This window comes from Nyctibius grandis, chromosome 7 (genome assembly GCF_013368605.1).
Source record: "Nyctibius grandis isolate bNycGra1 chromosome 7, bNycGra1.pri, whole genome shotgun sequence".
NCBI lineage: Eukaryota > Metazoa > Chordata > Aves > Nyctibiiformes > Nyctibiidae > Nyctibius > Nyctibius grandis.
In genome coordinates, this window is record NC_090664.1 from 39697801 (window position 1) to 39715012 (window position 17212).

Consider the following 17212-nt stretch of genomic DNA (forward strand, 5'->3'; position numbering starts at 1 on the left):
CAATAATGAAATGCTCTATTTTGTAGACAAGAAGCCCAAAGACGTCCCAGAGCCCGCAGCCCAATTTGGGTGACCAGACGGAACGTCTCTCTGAAGCGTCTGCAGATTCCTTAGAGGCCATGTCCGAGGGCGATTCTCCAACCCCCTTTTCGAGGGGCAGCCGCACGCGGGCAAGCCTTCCTGTGGTGCGGTCAGCAAACCAAACAAAGGAAAGATCACTGGGTAAGACCCTGCCTCAGTCCTTCTGCTCTCTGCTCTTAGCTTGTGTTTTCCCTTTGTGCGTTTAAAATAGTTTTTAAATAGTTTGGGGTTAAAAAAGTGAAGATTTTGGTAGTACATTATTTTAAATGTCAGGTTGTTCTTTGGAAATGAGCTCAGTATGGGGTACTGGGTAACTTGGGGGAATGGTGAAATTATTTTCGTAAGATCTGAAAGTGTGCTGGGAACGTGGTAGACAAGGAGAAAGATGCAGACCCTGACATGAAATGCTGACTAACGGTTAAAACCCAATATTGCAAATGCTTTTTGCCAAGCCTGCACACTATGTGGCAGTGAACTTAGTACGAGATTGCACCCTCATTTTCAGACAGGAGACACGAGGGTTTTACTTTATCATCTCTTCAAAGCCAGACCTGGTTGGAAGAAACGTAGAGATACTATTGCCTGACAGATCCAGCTCTTAGTGAAAAGACTTGGTATTTGCGTGGCAGTAGCTTTCCAGGCAGAGGATTTAAATGGATATGCTGACAGAGCTGCCGTTTACTTCAGGGCAGTGCCCTTCCATCTGCGTGGTGACACGGGTGATATGTTAGCGCAGGTAGACGACTCTGCTTCCTGCGTCCTTCCCGTATCTCAGGGTTGAATTAAGCCCAGCTGTCAACCAGAGCTGCTTTTATAAGAGTGGATTTTGTCCCAGAGACTGCTCTCAGCTGATGGATGGTATGAGTAAAGGCTGTTTTTTTGAGGGAGGACACCAGAGGGCAGTTAAACTGCTTCGAGAAGGCGTCATTAACCTGCATGCGGATTGCTGAGGACGGCAGGTTTTTGCTCAGAGGTAATAAACTGAAATGCTGCTTTCCTGTAGACACATCTCCCAACATACAGAGTGACATAAACCAAAGGGTGGGCTGTAAATCATACTGTGCTTGTAAGGTTGTCACAGTGGTTTACTCGTTCCTCAACAATCTCAGACAGTTTCCGTCAAGAGTATTACGATATCTGATAAACACAACAAATGAGAAGAAAACAGGGCTGGAAGGGGTCCCTGCCACCCCCAGAGCTGGCAAGTGCAGAGCAGTGGGGCTGGGGACAAGGGACTCATCCCTGCCTATGTCAGCTCATGGAGTGGCACTGCCGCCCTCCCAAAGTCCGTTGGGCCACCAACGTGTCAGTCTCTTTGGGGAGAAATTTTGAAGACTCCAACCTGGACAAGACTTTTTGGTTTCGAGGTGTTTTTCAGAGCAAGCATGTAGCACGTGTATGTTTCCTGTACATGGAGAGGATTCATCTCTGCCTATATCTCACTGCTGGCTGGGGCATCCTCAGAATGGCTTGCTTGACCCTGAGATTTTCTGGAAAACATGTATTTGCTTCAGTGTATTGTCAAGTGGATTGGGCCTTTGCAGGTCCCTATGTTCTCGAAGTCCAGCGTCACCGCGTGGGTTTCAGCTGGCATTCAGCGATTACCCCAGGCCACGCAGGGTATCTCAGTTCTGAACTTCTGTTTCAGATGTGAGCTGAGAATTGATAAACAGCTTTTGGGAGGCTTTTTGTTGACATCAAAGGAGGTGACCTGCTATGCACCAGTGCTTTGTGCAGTGTATTGTCCCCCAAAAGCTGAACTAGAAACAGCTTTTTCATTGTCAGTGTGTACATCTGAAAAGAATACAACAACCCTGTTTCTTGAAAATACTTAAGTGCTTATCACTCTGAATAAACCTGGTAGGTTATAGGAAGGGCCTTACTGGATTAGACCAAGAGTTCACCTGGCCCTGCATTTTGTCCCCGGGAGGGACCATAGGCAGCTAGTCTAGTCAAGAGTAAGAACAGGGTAAGTATGTGTATGTATGAGCCTTCCCTGAGTACTCTCCCAGCCTCAGGCTATCTTTAGCTTAGGGATTTCATGGTTATGGTTTCTGCCTGTATAATAACCCTCAAGAGATGTCTCCTCCAGGTATTTGTTCAGTCTCCCTTTGAACTCGCATAAATTTTTCACATCCGCAACAGTGCAGCTGTGACTTTGGCAGCACATGATGTTGATTTACTGCCCAGCCATCGCTTTTCTCTTGCTTTGTTTTGTATTTGCTTATCTGCTCTAAGTTAATGTTGTGCCCCCTTGTCCTTGTGTTGGAAGTGACAGCAAACATTAGATCGCTATCTGCTCCCCTCCCCCCACTCCCCCGGCCACCTCTGATTTTGTAGACCTGTCATTTCTCTCAGGTCATCTCTTCTCCAGGCTAAGAAGTGCTGCTGTAATCACTTGTTCCTCACCCAGAAACCATACGGGACATTTGATTATAATTGTTGCCCTTCTTTGCACTTTTTCCAGTTTGACAGTATCTTTGCTGAGATGAGAGGACCAGGGCTGCAGAAGCTCACTGTTAAGTAGTTGTCACGGTTTAAAGCTGGGCTGGCGATTAAACCTGCGGCAGATGCCCTCTGTTATCCCCCCCCTCCCCCCAGAGGGAAAGGGAAAGGGAAAAGGGAGAGAGACTTCTGGGTTGGAAAATTAAAACAGTTTTAATAAACTATAATAATGAAAAAAAAAGTATAATAATAATAATAGAAATAATCAAATATATACAAATATATATACAAAACCAAGATTGAGCTCCCCTGAAGTCAGCCACGTCACCACCGGCACTGCAGGGCAGGCTCCGGGAAGGCCCAGCCTGGGCCTAGCGACGGTCGAGAGCTGGATTCAGGAACGCACGGATCGGGATCGGGGGCAGCAGGAAAACAGACGGAGTCCTCCCTGGACACCGGCCATAGCAGAAAGAGAGCGAGACCCTCGTGATCCCCCACTTTATACCGAGAATGACGTGTATGGGATGGAATACCCTCATTGGTCAATTTTGGGTCACCTGCCCTGTCTGCTCCCCACTGCAGCTGCGACCCCCCTTCGGCTCTCACTCGTAAGCAATGAGGAATTCAGCAGTGACCTTGGTTTCTCTCAAGAATAAGTACAGCAAGAGCCTTTCTGCACAACATCCCTACCGGTGCCTCAGTGATAACTACAAACTTCGGGCGTTATCAGTCCTGGAAGCAGACACTGTCTGCAAAAACATGCAGTTAGTTAGAGGAGACTTAGCTGAAAGTAAAAATCACTGAAAGGAAAATCGGCCTGGTTTAGGCCAAACCAGGACATTCCACCCCTTATTCCATACCATTCACGTCATACTCAGATCACCACTAACTTTTCATTTAAAATATATACAGATAACATTAGTTTATGATTCATCTCTATACAAAAAAAAAGTTCATCAAGTTCATTTAGTTCAGGATTGTGGGTTTCCATCTGGCTAGGAGTCTCCCAGGGTAGGAGAGATGATATGAGCTTTGTCACAGTTCGTGCCCACGGGTTGCAGGTTAAAGATGTCAGTCTCGAGGAGGTTACTGGATGCCACTTGCAGCTAGCTCCGGTCTCATCACCACTGCTTCAACCTGAAAGACACTTATGAACACTGTTAGTATTATGCAGCAATTAACATCATGCAGTTCAGAATTAAGTATTCTCACCCAAGATCAGATCACCTTCAGGGACACATCGGACTCCACCATCCTGCAGCATCACCCACCAAGTACATCCAGGTCCTTGAGCAAAAGCAATCCCATGAATGGGTTTACCTTTGCCCGTAGCAGGAAGAACCCAGACAGTTTTTCCCAACAGATTCCTTTCATGCACCACAGGGACTTTATCCCCTTCTATTGTATGTAAAAGGTCTGACTGAGCAGGGCCAGCTCGGTTGATAGATCCTCTGGTGTTAACTAGCCAGGTAGCTTGTGCCAAATGCTTATCCCAGTTTTTAAAGGTTCCACCCCCCATTGCTTTTAGGGTAGTTTTTAACAGCCCATTATACCGTTCAACTTTCCCAGAGGCTGGTGCATGATAGGGGATGTGATATACCCATTCGATGCCATGCTCTTTGGCCCAGTTATCTATGAGACTGTTTTTGAAATGAGTACCGTTATCGGACTCAATTCTCTCTGGTGTGCCGTGTCGCCACAAGATTTGCTTTTCGAGGCCCAGAATAGTGTTCCGGGCAGTGGCATGGGGCACAGAGTATGTTTCCAGCCATCCGGTGGTCGCCTCCACCATGGTAAGTACATAACGTTTACCCTGGCGGGTCTGAGGGAGTGTGATGTAGTCAATTTGCCAGGCCTCCCCATATTTATATTTCAACCACCGCCCCCCATACCACAAAGGTTTTAACCGTTTGGCTTGCTTAATTGCGGCGCATGTTTCACAATCATGGATAACCTGTGCAATAGAGTCCATAGTTAAGTCCACCCCTCGGTCACGAGCCCATCTGTATGTTGCATCTCTCCCTTGATGACCTGAAGTGTCATGAGCCCACCGAGCTAAAAATAGTTCACCTTTATGTTCCCAGTCCAAATCTATTTGGAACACTTTAGCAGCCTGATCTGCTTGTTGGTTGTTTCGATGTTCCTCAGTTGCCCGACTTTTAGGTACGTGAGCATCTACATGACGTACCTTCACGACTAGTTTCTCTAGCCGAGCAGCAATATCTTGCCACAGTTCAGCAGCCCAAATAGGTTTACCTTTACGCTGCCAGTTGCTTCGCTTCCACTGCTTTAACCACCCCCACAAGGCATTTGCCACCATCCATGAGTCAGTATAAAGATACAGCCTTGGCCACTTTTCTCGTTCAGCAATGTCTAAAGCCAGCTGGATGGCTTTTACCTCTGCAAATTGACTTGATTCACCTTGTCCTTCTGTGGCTTCTGTGACTCGTCGTATGGGACTCCATACAGCAGCTTTCCACTTCCGATGCTTTCCTACAAGACGGCAGGATCCATCGGTGAACAGGGCATACTGCTTCTCATCCTCTGGTAGTTCATTATATGGTGGGGCTTCTTCAGCACGTGTCACCTCCTTTTCTGGTGGCATTCCGAAGTCTTTGCCTTCTGGCCAGTCCATGATCACTTCTAAGATTCCTGGGCGATTAGGGTTTCCTATTCGAGCCCTCTGTGTAATTAATGCAATCCATTTACTCCATGTAGCATCAGTTGCATGATGAGTAGTAGGAACCTTACCCTTGAACATCCAGCCTAGTACTGGTAATCGGGGTGCCAGGAGAAGCTGTGCTTCAGTACAGATTACCTCTGAGGCAGCTCTAACTCCTTCATATGCTGCCAGTATCTCTTTTCAGTTGGGGTGTAATTGGCCTCAGAGCCCTTGTATCCTCGACTCCAAAATCCTAGGGGTCGACCTCGAGTCTCCCCTGGCACTTTCTGCCAGAGGCTCCAGGTAGGACCATTGTCCCCAGCTGAGGTGTAGAGCACATTTTTAACATCTTGTCCCATACGGACTGGTCCAAGGGCTACTGCATGCACAATTTCTTGTTTAATCTCTTCAAAAGCCTGTCGTTGTTCAGGGCCCCACTGAAAATCATTTTTCTTTCTGGTCACCTGATAAAGAGGGCGTACAATCTGGCTGTAATCTGGAATATGCATTCTCCAGAAACCCACAACGCCTAAGAAGGCTTGTGTTTCCTTTTTGTTAGTTGGTGGGGACATAGCTGTTATTTTGTTGATCACCTCTATCGGGATCTGGCGACGCCCATCTTGCCATTTAATCCCTAAAAACTGGATCTCCCGGGCAGGCCCCTTGACCTTGCCTCTTTTTATGGCAAAACCAGCTTGCAGAAGAATTTGAATTATTTTCTCCCCTTTGTCAAAAACTTCTGCTGCTGTATCACCCCATACAATGATGTCATCAATATATTGCAAATGTTCTGGAGCTCCACCCTCTTCTAGTGCAGTCTGGATCAGTCCGTGGCAAATAGTAGGACTGTGTTTCCACCCCTGGGGCAGTCGATTCCAGGTGTACTGGATACCTCTCCAGGTAAAAGCAAACTGTGGCCTGCACTTTGGTGCCAAGGGAATAGAGAAAAATGCATTAGCAATGTCTATAGTGGCGTACCACTTGGCTGCCTTTGACTCCAGTTCGTATTGAAGTTCTAGCATGTCTGGCACAGCAGCACTCAGAGGTGGTGTAACTTCATTTAGGCCACGATAGTCCACAGTTAATCTCCATTCTCCATTAGACTTTTGCACTGGCCATATAGGACTATTAAAGGGTGAGCGAGTCTTGCTAATCACTCCTTGATTTTCTAATTGTCTAATCAGTTTATGAATGGGGATCAGGGAGTCTCGATTGGTGCGATATTGTCGTCGGTGCACCGTGGCAGTAGCAATTGGCACCTGTTGTTCTTCAACTTTCAGCAACCCCACAACAGAAGGATCCTCTGAGAGGCCAGGCAAGGTAGACAGCTGTTTAATGTCCTCAGTCTCTACAGCTGCTACACCAAAGGCCCATCTATATCCTTTTGGGTCCTTAAAATACCCTTTCTTAAGGTAGTCTATGCCAAGGATGCACGGAGCATCTGGACCAGTCACAATGGGGTGCTTTTTCCATTCATTTTCAGTTAGGCTCACTTCGGCCTCCAATACAGATAACTCTTGAGATCCCCCTGTTATTCCCGAGATACTGACAGATTCTGTCCCTTTATGATTCGATGGCATGAGGGTGCACTGTGCACCAGTGTCTACCAGGGCTCGATACTTTTGTGGTTCTAATGTGCCAGGCCATCGAATCCACGCAGTCCAATAAATCCGGTTATCCCTCTCCTCCTCCTGGCTAGAGGCAGGGCCCCTCTAATTAAAGATTGGATTCGTGCTGCTCACGGGGATTGGACCTTCATTTCCTCTATTCACTCTTGGAAAAAAAGGATTTGAGGCCCATCTACCCTGACTGGGGTCCTGCTCATTGGTAACTGGAGCAGCCATCCTCCTAGGAAAATTCTCTCTGGTATTTCTGTTAGCTTGCAACTCACGTACTCGTGCCTGTAGGGTACTGGTAGGTTGTCCATGCCATCTGTTCATGTCCTCCCCATAATCACGCAGGGTAAACCACAGGATACCTCGTGACGTGTTCCGTTTCCTTTGAGCCGGTCCAGTAGGAGGGCGTTGCCTCCTAAAGGCTGCAACGCGGGCCTGTGTAGGTAGAGAGTCAAGTTTATTCTCGATCCTGGACAGTTTGTCTGACAGTTGTTTCAATGAGTCTTTGTTTTCCTTAGTCAGTTTTTCCACAGCCGAGACACGGGCCTGCAGTGGGGAAGAAATACTATCTTCATACTGTCGCATATAGTTAGCCATTTCGCCCACACTAGGTCGTGCCATAGCATCTTCTCCCCAGACTAATATTGACAATGTAGGGGCATGTGTTGGTGGAGCACTCTTCACAACCTTCCGGAACATGGATCGGTTGCATTCCACTTCATCAGGATTTACAGGATCTACAATGTCCTGAGGGTGTTTATAAATGATCTCTTGCACAGCTAGTTCTCTAAGGTAGTTAATACCTTTTTCTATAGTGGTCCATTTGCTTAGGTGGCTCATAACATCATCTTTATAGGGATACCTGCTCTTTACAGCTGACAAGAGTCGCCTCCAGAGACTGATACTGTTCGACCTTCTTGGAAGCATCTTATCAATACCACCATCTCTGGACAGGGATCCCAACTGTCTGGCTTCTCTGCCATCCAATTCTATGCTATCTGCCCCATTATCCCAGCATCGGAGCAACCAGGTAATTATTGGCTCACCGTCATAACGACTAAAATCTTTTCTTATATTTCGCAGTTCTTTCAGGGATAAGGAGTGGTAGGTTATCTCTACTTCCGAGTCCGAGTCCTCCTGTGATTGTTCTGCTTTAGAAGGACCTTTCTTGTCCTTCTTGTGTAATGGGCCTTCTTTAAAAAGACGATCAAGGAAACCCCCCTCTGTGTCAGGCCCTGACTCTGACTGAGAAGGGCCCTCACCTGGGTCCCGTGCTGGCTCTGCCTTAGAAGCCTCTGAGTCATCATCCTTCACTTTACTAGCTGATTTCTTTCGGTGTTTTCTCCTGGTTACAGGGGCAGCATGATACCTCCCGCTGTTGCTGCACTGACATCTAATCACATAGCACACCAGTAATGCATTCAGGACACACGAAAATAACGACATGCCCTGTTCGAATTTTGCAGGAATCAGCTTGGCAAAAAAGGAGCAGATACTATCAAAATCAGTTAAAAGACGCCCGGTGTGCGCAGCTACGGATTCGCGATTAAAGCTGCCCATCATTGTATCATAGAGATAAGAGATCGGAATAATAACTGCCCGGTTTATCATGACATAAATCAGTATCAAAACCCATACCAAAAAGACACATTTCGACCAGCACGCCCTGTTAAACCACATGAAAGCACTAACACACAGCACATACGGCAAGTAAGGTATCATTACACATAACTCTAAAACAAGCTTTATAAAGAAAAGAGGTAACACAAGGCTCACAAATAACATTATCATCTTAGCTATCTGTTTTAATTTCCAACCCCTCGTAAATCTCAAAGGAAGAAATCTGATACTCTCTTGGCTGAGCTCTCCGGGTCTCCTCCCACGGGAGCTGGGATTCGACTTATCAGAGCAACCTGTCGGAGCTTCTCTCGAGCCCCACGTTGGGCGCCAATAAATCTGTCACGGTTTAAAGCTGGGCTGGCGATTAAACCTGCGGCAGATGCCCTCTGTTATCCCCCCCCTCCCCCCAGAGGGAAAGGGAAAGGGAAAAGGGAGAGAGACTTCTGGGTTGGAAAATTAAAACAGTTTTAATAAACTATAATAATGAAAAAAAAAGTATAATAATAATAATAGAAATAATCAAATATATACAAATATATATACAAAACCAAGATTGAGCTCCCCTGAAGTCAGCCACGTCACCACCGGCACTGCAGGGCAGGCTCCGGGAAGGCCCAGCCTGGGCCTAGCGACGGTCGAGAGCTGGATTCAGGAACGCACGGATCGGGATCGGGGGCAGCAGGAAAACAGATGGAGTCCTCCCTGGACACCGGCCATAGCAGAAAGAGAGCGAGACCCTCGTGATCCCCCCACTTTATACCGAGAATGACGTGTATGGGATGGAATACCCTCGTTGGTCAATTTTGGGTCACCTGCCCTGTCTGCTCCCCACTGCAGCTGCGACCCCCCTTCGGCTCTTCACTCGTAAGCAATGAGGAATTCAGCAGTGACCTTGGTTTCTCTCAAGAATAAGTACAGCAAGAGCCTTTCTGCACAACATCCCTACCGGTGCCTCAGTGATAACTACAAACTTCGGGCGTTATCAGTCCTGGAAGCAGACACTGTCTGCAAAAACATGCAGTTAGTTAGAGGAGACTTAGCTGAAAGTAAAAATCACTGAAAGGAAAATCGGCCTGGTTTAGGCCAAACCAGGACAGTAGTCTACTCTTAAACTATTTTTTTAGCATCTGTTACATATAATGTGTTGTCCAGGTCCTAATGGAGGATGGTCACATGAAGATGTACCATCTTATTTAATGGCCAGGATTTCAGACCTTGCAAAGCACCCTATCTCAGCCTGTCTTTCATACACTAGAGACAAGACCTTGGCTTATTCCAGTGTGAACAGGCAAAATGCAAGGGGGAGAAAAAAAAAAAAAAAGGAAGCAATGTAATATGGAGCATTGGAGTTGAGAGGTTTTAGATTGGAAACTAGAGCAAAATAAGTCTTTTCCCACTTGCATTGCAGGAGGGGTCACAGCTATGTGTGTGGCTTAAGGGATCATCATACTAGCCAAATAGGAGGTAATATATTATCAACACCCCACAATATGTCTTTTTCAAGTTGTTCCAGAAACTATTAATAGCAAATAGTTTGTTTTAAAAGATAGTCTAAAAATTATTCTAAAATAGTTCAATTTTAAATTATTATTCTCCAATGCATTTCTTTTACAATAATGTCCTTCTCAGTCTTTTCTACCAGTATGTTCTGACATCACCATGAGCAATATTCTGAAATTTTAATTTTGAGACTCTTTGCAGAGTGTGGCCCTGTTGGGATTGTTTTTACTTCCAGTAGTACAAGGGGAGTATTTATTTTTAAACAACAGGAAACTGTTTATAACTTCAGTTTTAAAAGCATCATGAAAATATTTATGTTCATGTGTTTTTAAACAAGCTATGTGTAATCACCTCCCTTTATGTCTCTATTAATTTTTTAATTTAATTTAATTTAAATACAAATTATGTTTTGATCCTCAGCCAACACAATTTCAGTGAGGAGAATTATCAACTTTTGTGAATTTTTATTAATTTTACATTTAATATCTCAACGGCATTGTTTTAAAAACATGATGTTTTCTTTTTTAAATTCTAATTCTTCTATAGGTGCCTATTTTATTAACTACATATGAGTCAGTTTGTTTTTAAATTGTGGTCTGAATTAACATGGAGCCTGAGAAGGAGCAGCGGTAATGCATTTTGGCTACCCCAACATCATGGTTTTGTCAGTCAGGACTAATATAATAGGACATGGTATTCTGAAATGCGAGGTTATCACGTGCCATGTGGAGTCGACCCAGAAAACAGTATTCCAGTTGTGGGCCCATTTAAAATTTCAGCCACAGCTTTTGAAATGAAAGTCTTTCTTGCCTAAGAGGTCCATCAGAAATCGGCACTTTTCTCATCAGTCTGCAGCCTGGAGACAAAGAGAGATATTAAAATAAGTTATTCACTGTGCAAGAGAAAATTAAATGTATTTTAAAGTATCTCTTTGAAAGCTGGGAGTTTTTCCAGTGCGATAACTGTGGGAAAAAATTATCTAGCAAAACTGTCAGAGCGAGAATCAGCTGAAACCTGGAAAGTACTCAAAAGCTTTCAACAAACTTCACTTCCAATTTGCCTGGAGGAAGCAGAACCTGACAAGCGCCCAACGAGGTTACGCGAGCAGCCAGCCTGTGCCCATGCTACAGCTTGCTGCTGTCGCTGCTCCAGTACCTTCGTAATGAAATGAAAACTGAAAAATTTTTTCACTTGTAGTCTTTTTTGTGGCACATTTGTAGAAACGATGGGCCTGATCCTTTGTAAGGGCATCCTCTGTGGCGAGGATGGGTGGTCGGGGCGGTTGACGCGATCAGTTGCAGCCCCGAAGGGCAGGGTGTGATTACAGCCTCCCATGGCACTGACAGCTGTAGATGCTCCTGCAGGATCGGGCTGTACATGAAGGGTTGGATTAAGGAAGAATATGGTATTAGGAGGGATTTCCATAAATGCACAAGGATTTGGGTTTGAGAAGTCACTGAGGAGGATGGAGCCTTATGGCTCATGGGCTGCAGGCACCTTCTCTGTGTGTTCCAGTCAGGTCGCCTGGCCACCCCAGTCCAGATGAATAAGGAGCAAGGGATGATTGGGTTCCTTGCTGGCAAACCTGTGCCTAAAATTACATGGCCTGGAAAGGTCTCTGCAGAAATGTCTGATCCTGCCAACATTTGCATTTTATTTGCCTTCGGAGGGATTAGTCACAGGAGTAAATTTACACAAACGTTTAAGGATTGGCATGGGGAGGGTCTTAAACAATCATGGAATATTCTGAATATTATTTGTTAGCCCCCCAACCCCAAATTTTAGCAGGCATAGGTTTTAGTGTCTGATTAATTAGTTTGTTGCCAGCTTCTACAGAAATGCTGTTACTGATTATAATAGTAACACCTGGATCTTTAGTAGCATTTCTTGCAGGTGTTTCTCAGAGCCTGTTAAAAAGAGAGTCAGGGCTGTAGTTACCAGTTTACATATAGGGAAACTTTTACAGAGAGAGGTGCAGTGACTTGGTTGCTGTCACCTCATGGTAGAAATAACTCTCTGTATGTGTGTACGCAATGTACTGCAAGACTTACACAGAAAAATGTAAACGTTAAAGGTAGACTTGTATATTATATTGGTGGTAATGAATTGTTATTTACTATTTATGAGCTGGAAATTAAAATAGGCATGTTAAATCAGGCAGAAAATGTGTGAATGGTCATAGATTTTATAAGAGAAGCCTGTGATTTGTTAGCAGTGGCACTACCCTCTTGGAGTCCTTAAGGCATGATTCAAGCCTGATGAAGTCAGCAGGACCTTCAGTTTAATTCATGGGAGAGGAACTCCATGGGAACTGCATTTCAAGTTAAGGCTGAGTATAGCTTTAATGTATTCGGTCATCTTAAAGAAATTTTCCCTATCTTGTCTTTTTACAGTGTATGCAAAGCAGCCAACATGCAAAAAGGTCATGTAAATATTTGCTGTCATGGTCAGATACATTAACGTGGGCTGGCAAGTCTATAGGAAAAACAGCCTGAAACAGCTAGTTCCAATTACTGAATTGAAACACAGACCCTAGGAAATTAAAATATTGTAAGGTAACAGCAGTTTTCCTGTCCAGCTTTTCTAGACTTTATCTGCTTTCACATTTCTTCAAATTATAGCTGAAGTTTTTGGACTTGGAAAGAAAAAAAAACCACACCTCTTACCTGAAATATTTTGCATCAAAAGAGCAAAAGAAGGTAAACAATCATATCGACATATCGTAGTGCTGACAGTTCTTTCTGTTTCATTTATTGTTCCTACATGATCTGTGAAAGACAGCTGTATGGAAGAGTGAAATATGGGCCTTCCCAGGCTAGCACTTGTGCGCTCCATTATTGTTTACTTAACATATTCTTCCTCCTATAAAAGAATGTCTTGTGTGTACCTGAAAAAAAATGCCTCCAAGAAGCAAGATCTTATTTAGTACATACTGTCTCAACAGAAAGACATTCTGTCTGCCACTAAAAAGCTGATAAGGAGTATATTTTAGATGCTGTGTCACACCAAAGCTGAATTTGACTCCATTGCAACAGGCTGTATCAGCATGGATCCAATGGGTTCATTGCAGTGATACCAGAGTAGATGATGTGCAGTGTGCTAAATAAAACCATTAGCTATGCAAGTCTCTATCTGTCACTGCTATATCTGTTAAATGTTTTTTTGAATGCAATCTTTATTATTTATTTTCATTGCAGTAATGCTAAAGGACTTCAACTAAAAATGGGACCTCACTGTGTTGGGTAATATACATAGTGAGAAAATACTACGATTGCAAGGCCTTGCAACATGAATAAACCAGAATGAGAAGTAGTGAAGATAAAGGCAGAGGCAGAGTAATTAGGATCCAAACTGATAAACTGAATAAAGCTATGTCAGGGTGGCAGTGGCTTTACTCCTGTCCTGGTTTGGCCCAAACCAGGCCAATTAGTCTTAGAGAAACCAAGGTCACTGCTAAATTCCTCACTGCTTACACGTGAAGAGCCGAAGGGGGTTGTACCTGCAGGGAGGAGTGGACGGGGCAGGTGACCCAGGACTGATCGGCAAGGTATTCCATCCCATACATGTCATTCTCACTTTCCTGTTTATCACTAACCCACTGCCTCCTGGAGGTGGGGCCCAGGAGGGAGGGGCCCTCCTGTCTCCCACTGATTGGTACCAGCTTTGCCAAATCTCCAGTTAAAAGCCTGCAGGTGTGATGGCAGGGGAGCTTTTGCATTTTGCCCTCTGCCCGTGCTGGGTGGAGCTACTGCATTTTCCCCTCTGCCCGTGCTGGGTGGAGGTACTGCCTTTTCCCCTCTGCCTGTACTGGGGGGAGCAATTCTGCCTGAGGAGGATTTCCAAGCTCTTGATCTTGGTTTTGTACATATTTGTATATATTTGGTTATTTCTATTATTATTGTTATTATATTCTTTTTCATTATTATAGTTTATTAAAACTGTTTTAACTTTCCAACCCATAAGTCTCTCTCCCTTTTCCCTTTCCCTTTCCCTTAGGTGGGGGGGAGAGGGTTAACAGAGAGCATCTGCCACCTGGTTAATAGCTGGCCCAGCTTTAAACCGTGACAGATTTATTGGCGCCCAACGTGGGGCTCGAGAGAAGCTCCAACAGGTTGCTCTGATAAGTTGAATCCTGGCTCTGGTGGGAGGAGACCCGGAGAGCTCAGCTGAGAGAATATCAGATTTCTTCCTTTGAGATTTACAAGGGGTTGGAAAGTTAAAACAGATAGTGAAGATGGTGATGTCATTTTTGAATGCTGTGTTATCTCATCTTTTTATGGAGTTTCTTTCACAATTGAGTATTGCAATGATGCCTTACCTGCCGTGGGCACTGTGTTATTGCTTGCTTCTTATGAATGTTTACATGCAGTTTAGCAGTGGGCGCTGGTCGAAATGTATTGTTTTTGTATGGGGTTTGATACTGATTTATGCTGTGATAAACTGGGCAGTTAATATTCCGATCTCTTATCTCTATGACACAATGATGGGCAGCTTTAATCGCGAATCAGTAGCAGCGACTTCATCTGCACGTTCCAGGTGTCCTTTAGCAGATTCTGTTAATGATTACACTTCCAGTTTTACTTTGGGAAATAGTACCTTCTCCTTTTCTGCCAAGCTGATTCCACTAGATTTTGCGAAATTAGGATGGTGCTGTCTAGGTGGCATGTTTTTATTTTTGGTTGTCCTGAATGTGTTTCTGATGTGGGATAAGATTAAATATCGGTGCAGGGACAGTTGTAGGTGTTATGCAGCCATCTCAGATCCTACAGTGTGTACTGCCACTACAGCCTCAGATCCTACAGTGTGTACTGCCGCTACAGCCACTAAACCCACTGAAGCCTCGGCAGCCTGTACCACAGCTGCTACACCCCCCAAGATGGCCACTGCAGCTACTCAGACTCTCAGCACTCCCAAGACAGCCACTGCATCTACTCAGACTCCAGCATCTATCGAATCTGTACCAATTGCTCCTGTAACCAGGAAGAAATACCAAAAGAAATCAGCTCGTGAAGTGAAGGATGATGACTCAGAGCCTTCTAAGGCAGAGCCATCATATGACCCAGGTGAGGGCCCTTCTCAGGCAGAGTTAGGGCCCAACACAGATGGGGGTTTCCTCGATCGTCCTTTTAAAGCAGACCCATCACAGAAGAAAGGTCCTTCTAAAGCAGAACTATCACAAGAGGAGGACTCGGACGTAGAGATAACCTACCACTCCTTATCCCTGAAGGACCTGAGAAATATAAGGAAAGACTTCAGCCGTTATGACAGTGAACCTATTATTACCTGGCTGCTCCGATGCTGGGATAATGGGGCAGACAGCATGCAATTAGATGGCAGAGAAGCCAGACAGTTGGGATCCCTGTCCAGAGATGGTGGTATTGATAAGGCGCTCGCAAGAAAGTCAAACACTGTCAGTCTCTGGAGGCGACTCTTGTCAGCTGTAAAGAGCAGGTATCCCTATAAAGATGATGTTATGAGCCACCTAAGCAAATGGACCACTATAGAAAAAGGTATTAACTACCTTAGAGAACTGGCTGTGCAAGAGATCATTTATAGACACCCACGGGACATTGTAGATCCTGTAGATCCTGATGAAGTGGAATGCAACCGATCCATGTTCCGGAAGGTTGTGAAGAATGCTCCACCGACATATACCCATACATTGTCAATATTAGTATGGGGAGAAGATGCTATGGCACGATCTAGTGTGGGCGAAATGGCTAACTGTATGCGACAGTATGAAGATAGTATTTCTTCCCCACTGCAGGCACGCATCTCGGCTGTGGAAAAACTGACTAAGGAGAACAAGGACTCATTTAAACAACTGTCAGACAAACTGTCCATGATCGAGAATAAACTTGACTCTCTACCTACACAGGCGCGCGTTGCAGCTGTTAGGAGAAAACGCTCTCCTACAGGACCAGCTCAAAGGAAACAGAACACATCACGAGGTATCCTGTGGTTTGCCCTGCGTGGTTACGGGGAGGACATGAGCAGATGGCATGGACAACCTACCAGTACCCTACAGGCACGAATACGTGAGTTGCAAGCTAAAAGAAATACCAGAGAGAATTTTTCTAGGAGGATGGCTGCTCCAGTTACCAGTGAGCAGGACCCCAGTCAGGGGAGATGGGCCTCAAATCACTTTTTCCCAAGTGTGAATAGGAGAAATGAAGGTCCAGTCCCTGTGAGCAGCACGAATCCATTTCTTGATTAGGGGGGCCCTGCCTCCAGCCAGGTGGAGGAGAGGGACAACCGGATTTATTGGACTGTGTGGATTCGATGGCCTGGCACATTAAAACCACAAAGGTATCGAGCCTTGGTAGACACTGGTGCACAGTGCACCCTAATGCCATCGGATCATAAAGGGGCAGAATCTATCAACATTTCAGGAGTAACAGGAGGATCTCAAGTGTTATCTGTATTGGAGGCCGAAGTGAGCCTAACTAAAAATGAATGGAAAAAGCACCCCATTGTGACTGGCCCAGATGCTCCGTGCATCCTTGGCATAGACTACCTCAAGAGCGGGTATTTCAAGGACCCAAAAGGGTATAGATGGGCCTTTGGTATAGCAGCTGTAGAGACTGAGCACATTAAACAGCTGTCTACCTTGCCTGGCCTCTCAGAAGATCCTTCTGTTGTGGGGTTGCTGAAGGTTGAAGAACAACAGGTGCCAATTGCTACTACCACGGTGCACCGACGACAATATCGCACCAATCGAGACTCCCTGATCCCCATTCATAAACTGATTAGACAATTAGAAAATCAAGGAGTGATTGGCAAGACTCGCTCACCCTTTAATAGTCCTATATGGCCAGTGCAAAAGTCTGATGGAGAATGGAGATTAACTGTGGACTATCGTGGCCTAAATGAAGTTACGCCACCTCTGAGTGCTGCTGTGCCAGACATGCTAGAACTTCAATATGAACTGGAGTCAAAGGCAGCCAAGTGGTACGCCACCATAGACATTGCTAATGCATTTTTCTCTATTCCTTTGGCACCAAAGTGCAGGCCACAGTTTGCTTTTACCTGGAGAGGTATCCAGTATACCTGGAATCGACTGCCCCAGGGGTGGAAACACAGTCCTACTATTTGCCATGGACTGATCCAGACTGCACTAGAAAAGGGTGGAGCTCCAGAACATTTGCAATACATTGATGACATCATTGTGTGGGGAGATACAGCAGCAGAAGTTTTTGACAAAGGGGAGAAAATAATCCAAATTCTTCTGCAAGCTGGTTTTGCCATAAAAAGGGGCAAGGTCAAGGGACCTGCCTGGGAGATCCAG

General features: G+C 45.2%; 1 protein-coding gene across 16 annotated transcripts in view; it reads left to right on the forward strand.

Moving 5' to 3' along the window:
* KIAA1217 (KIAA1217 ortholog) overlaps positions 1–17212 on the forward strand; it is a 219056-nt gene that overhangs the window by 102791 nt on the left and 99053 nt on the right. For all 16 annotated transcript variants that reach the window (XR_011048509.1, XR_011048508.1, XR_011048510.1 and 13 more), the window contains one exon: positions 27–222. Coding sequence is in view for 13 of the 16 variants with exons in the window: in XM_068404366.1 (XP_068260467.1) it covers positions 27–222 (196 nt within the window). In the remaining 3 variants the exon portion in view is untranslated. The remainder of the gene's footprint in view (positions 1–26; positions 223–17212) is intronic.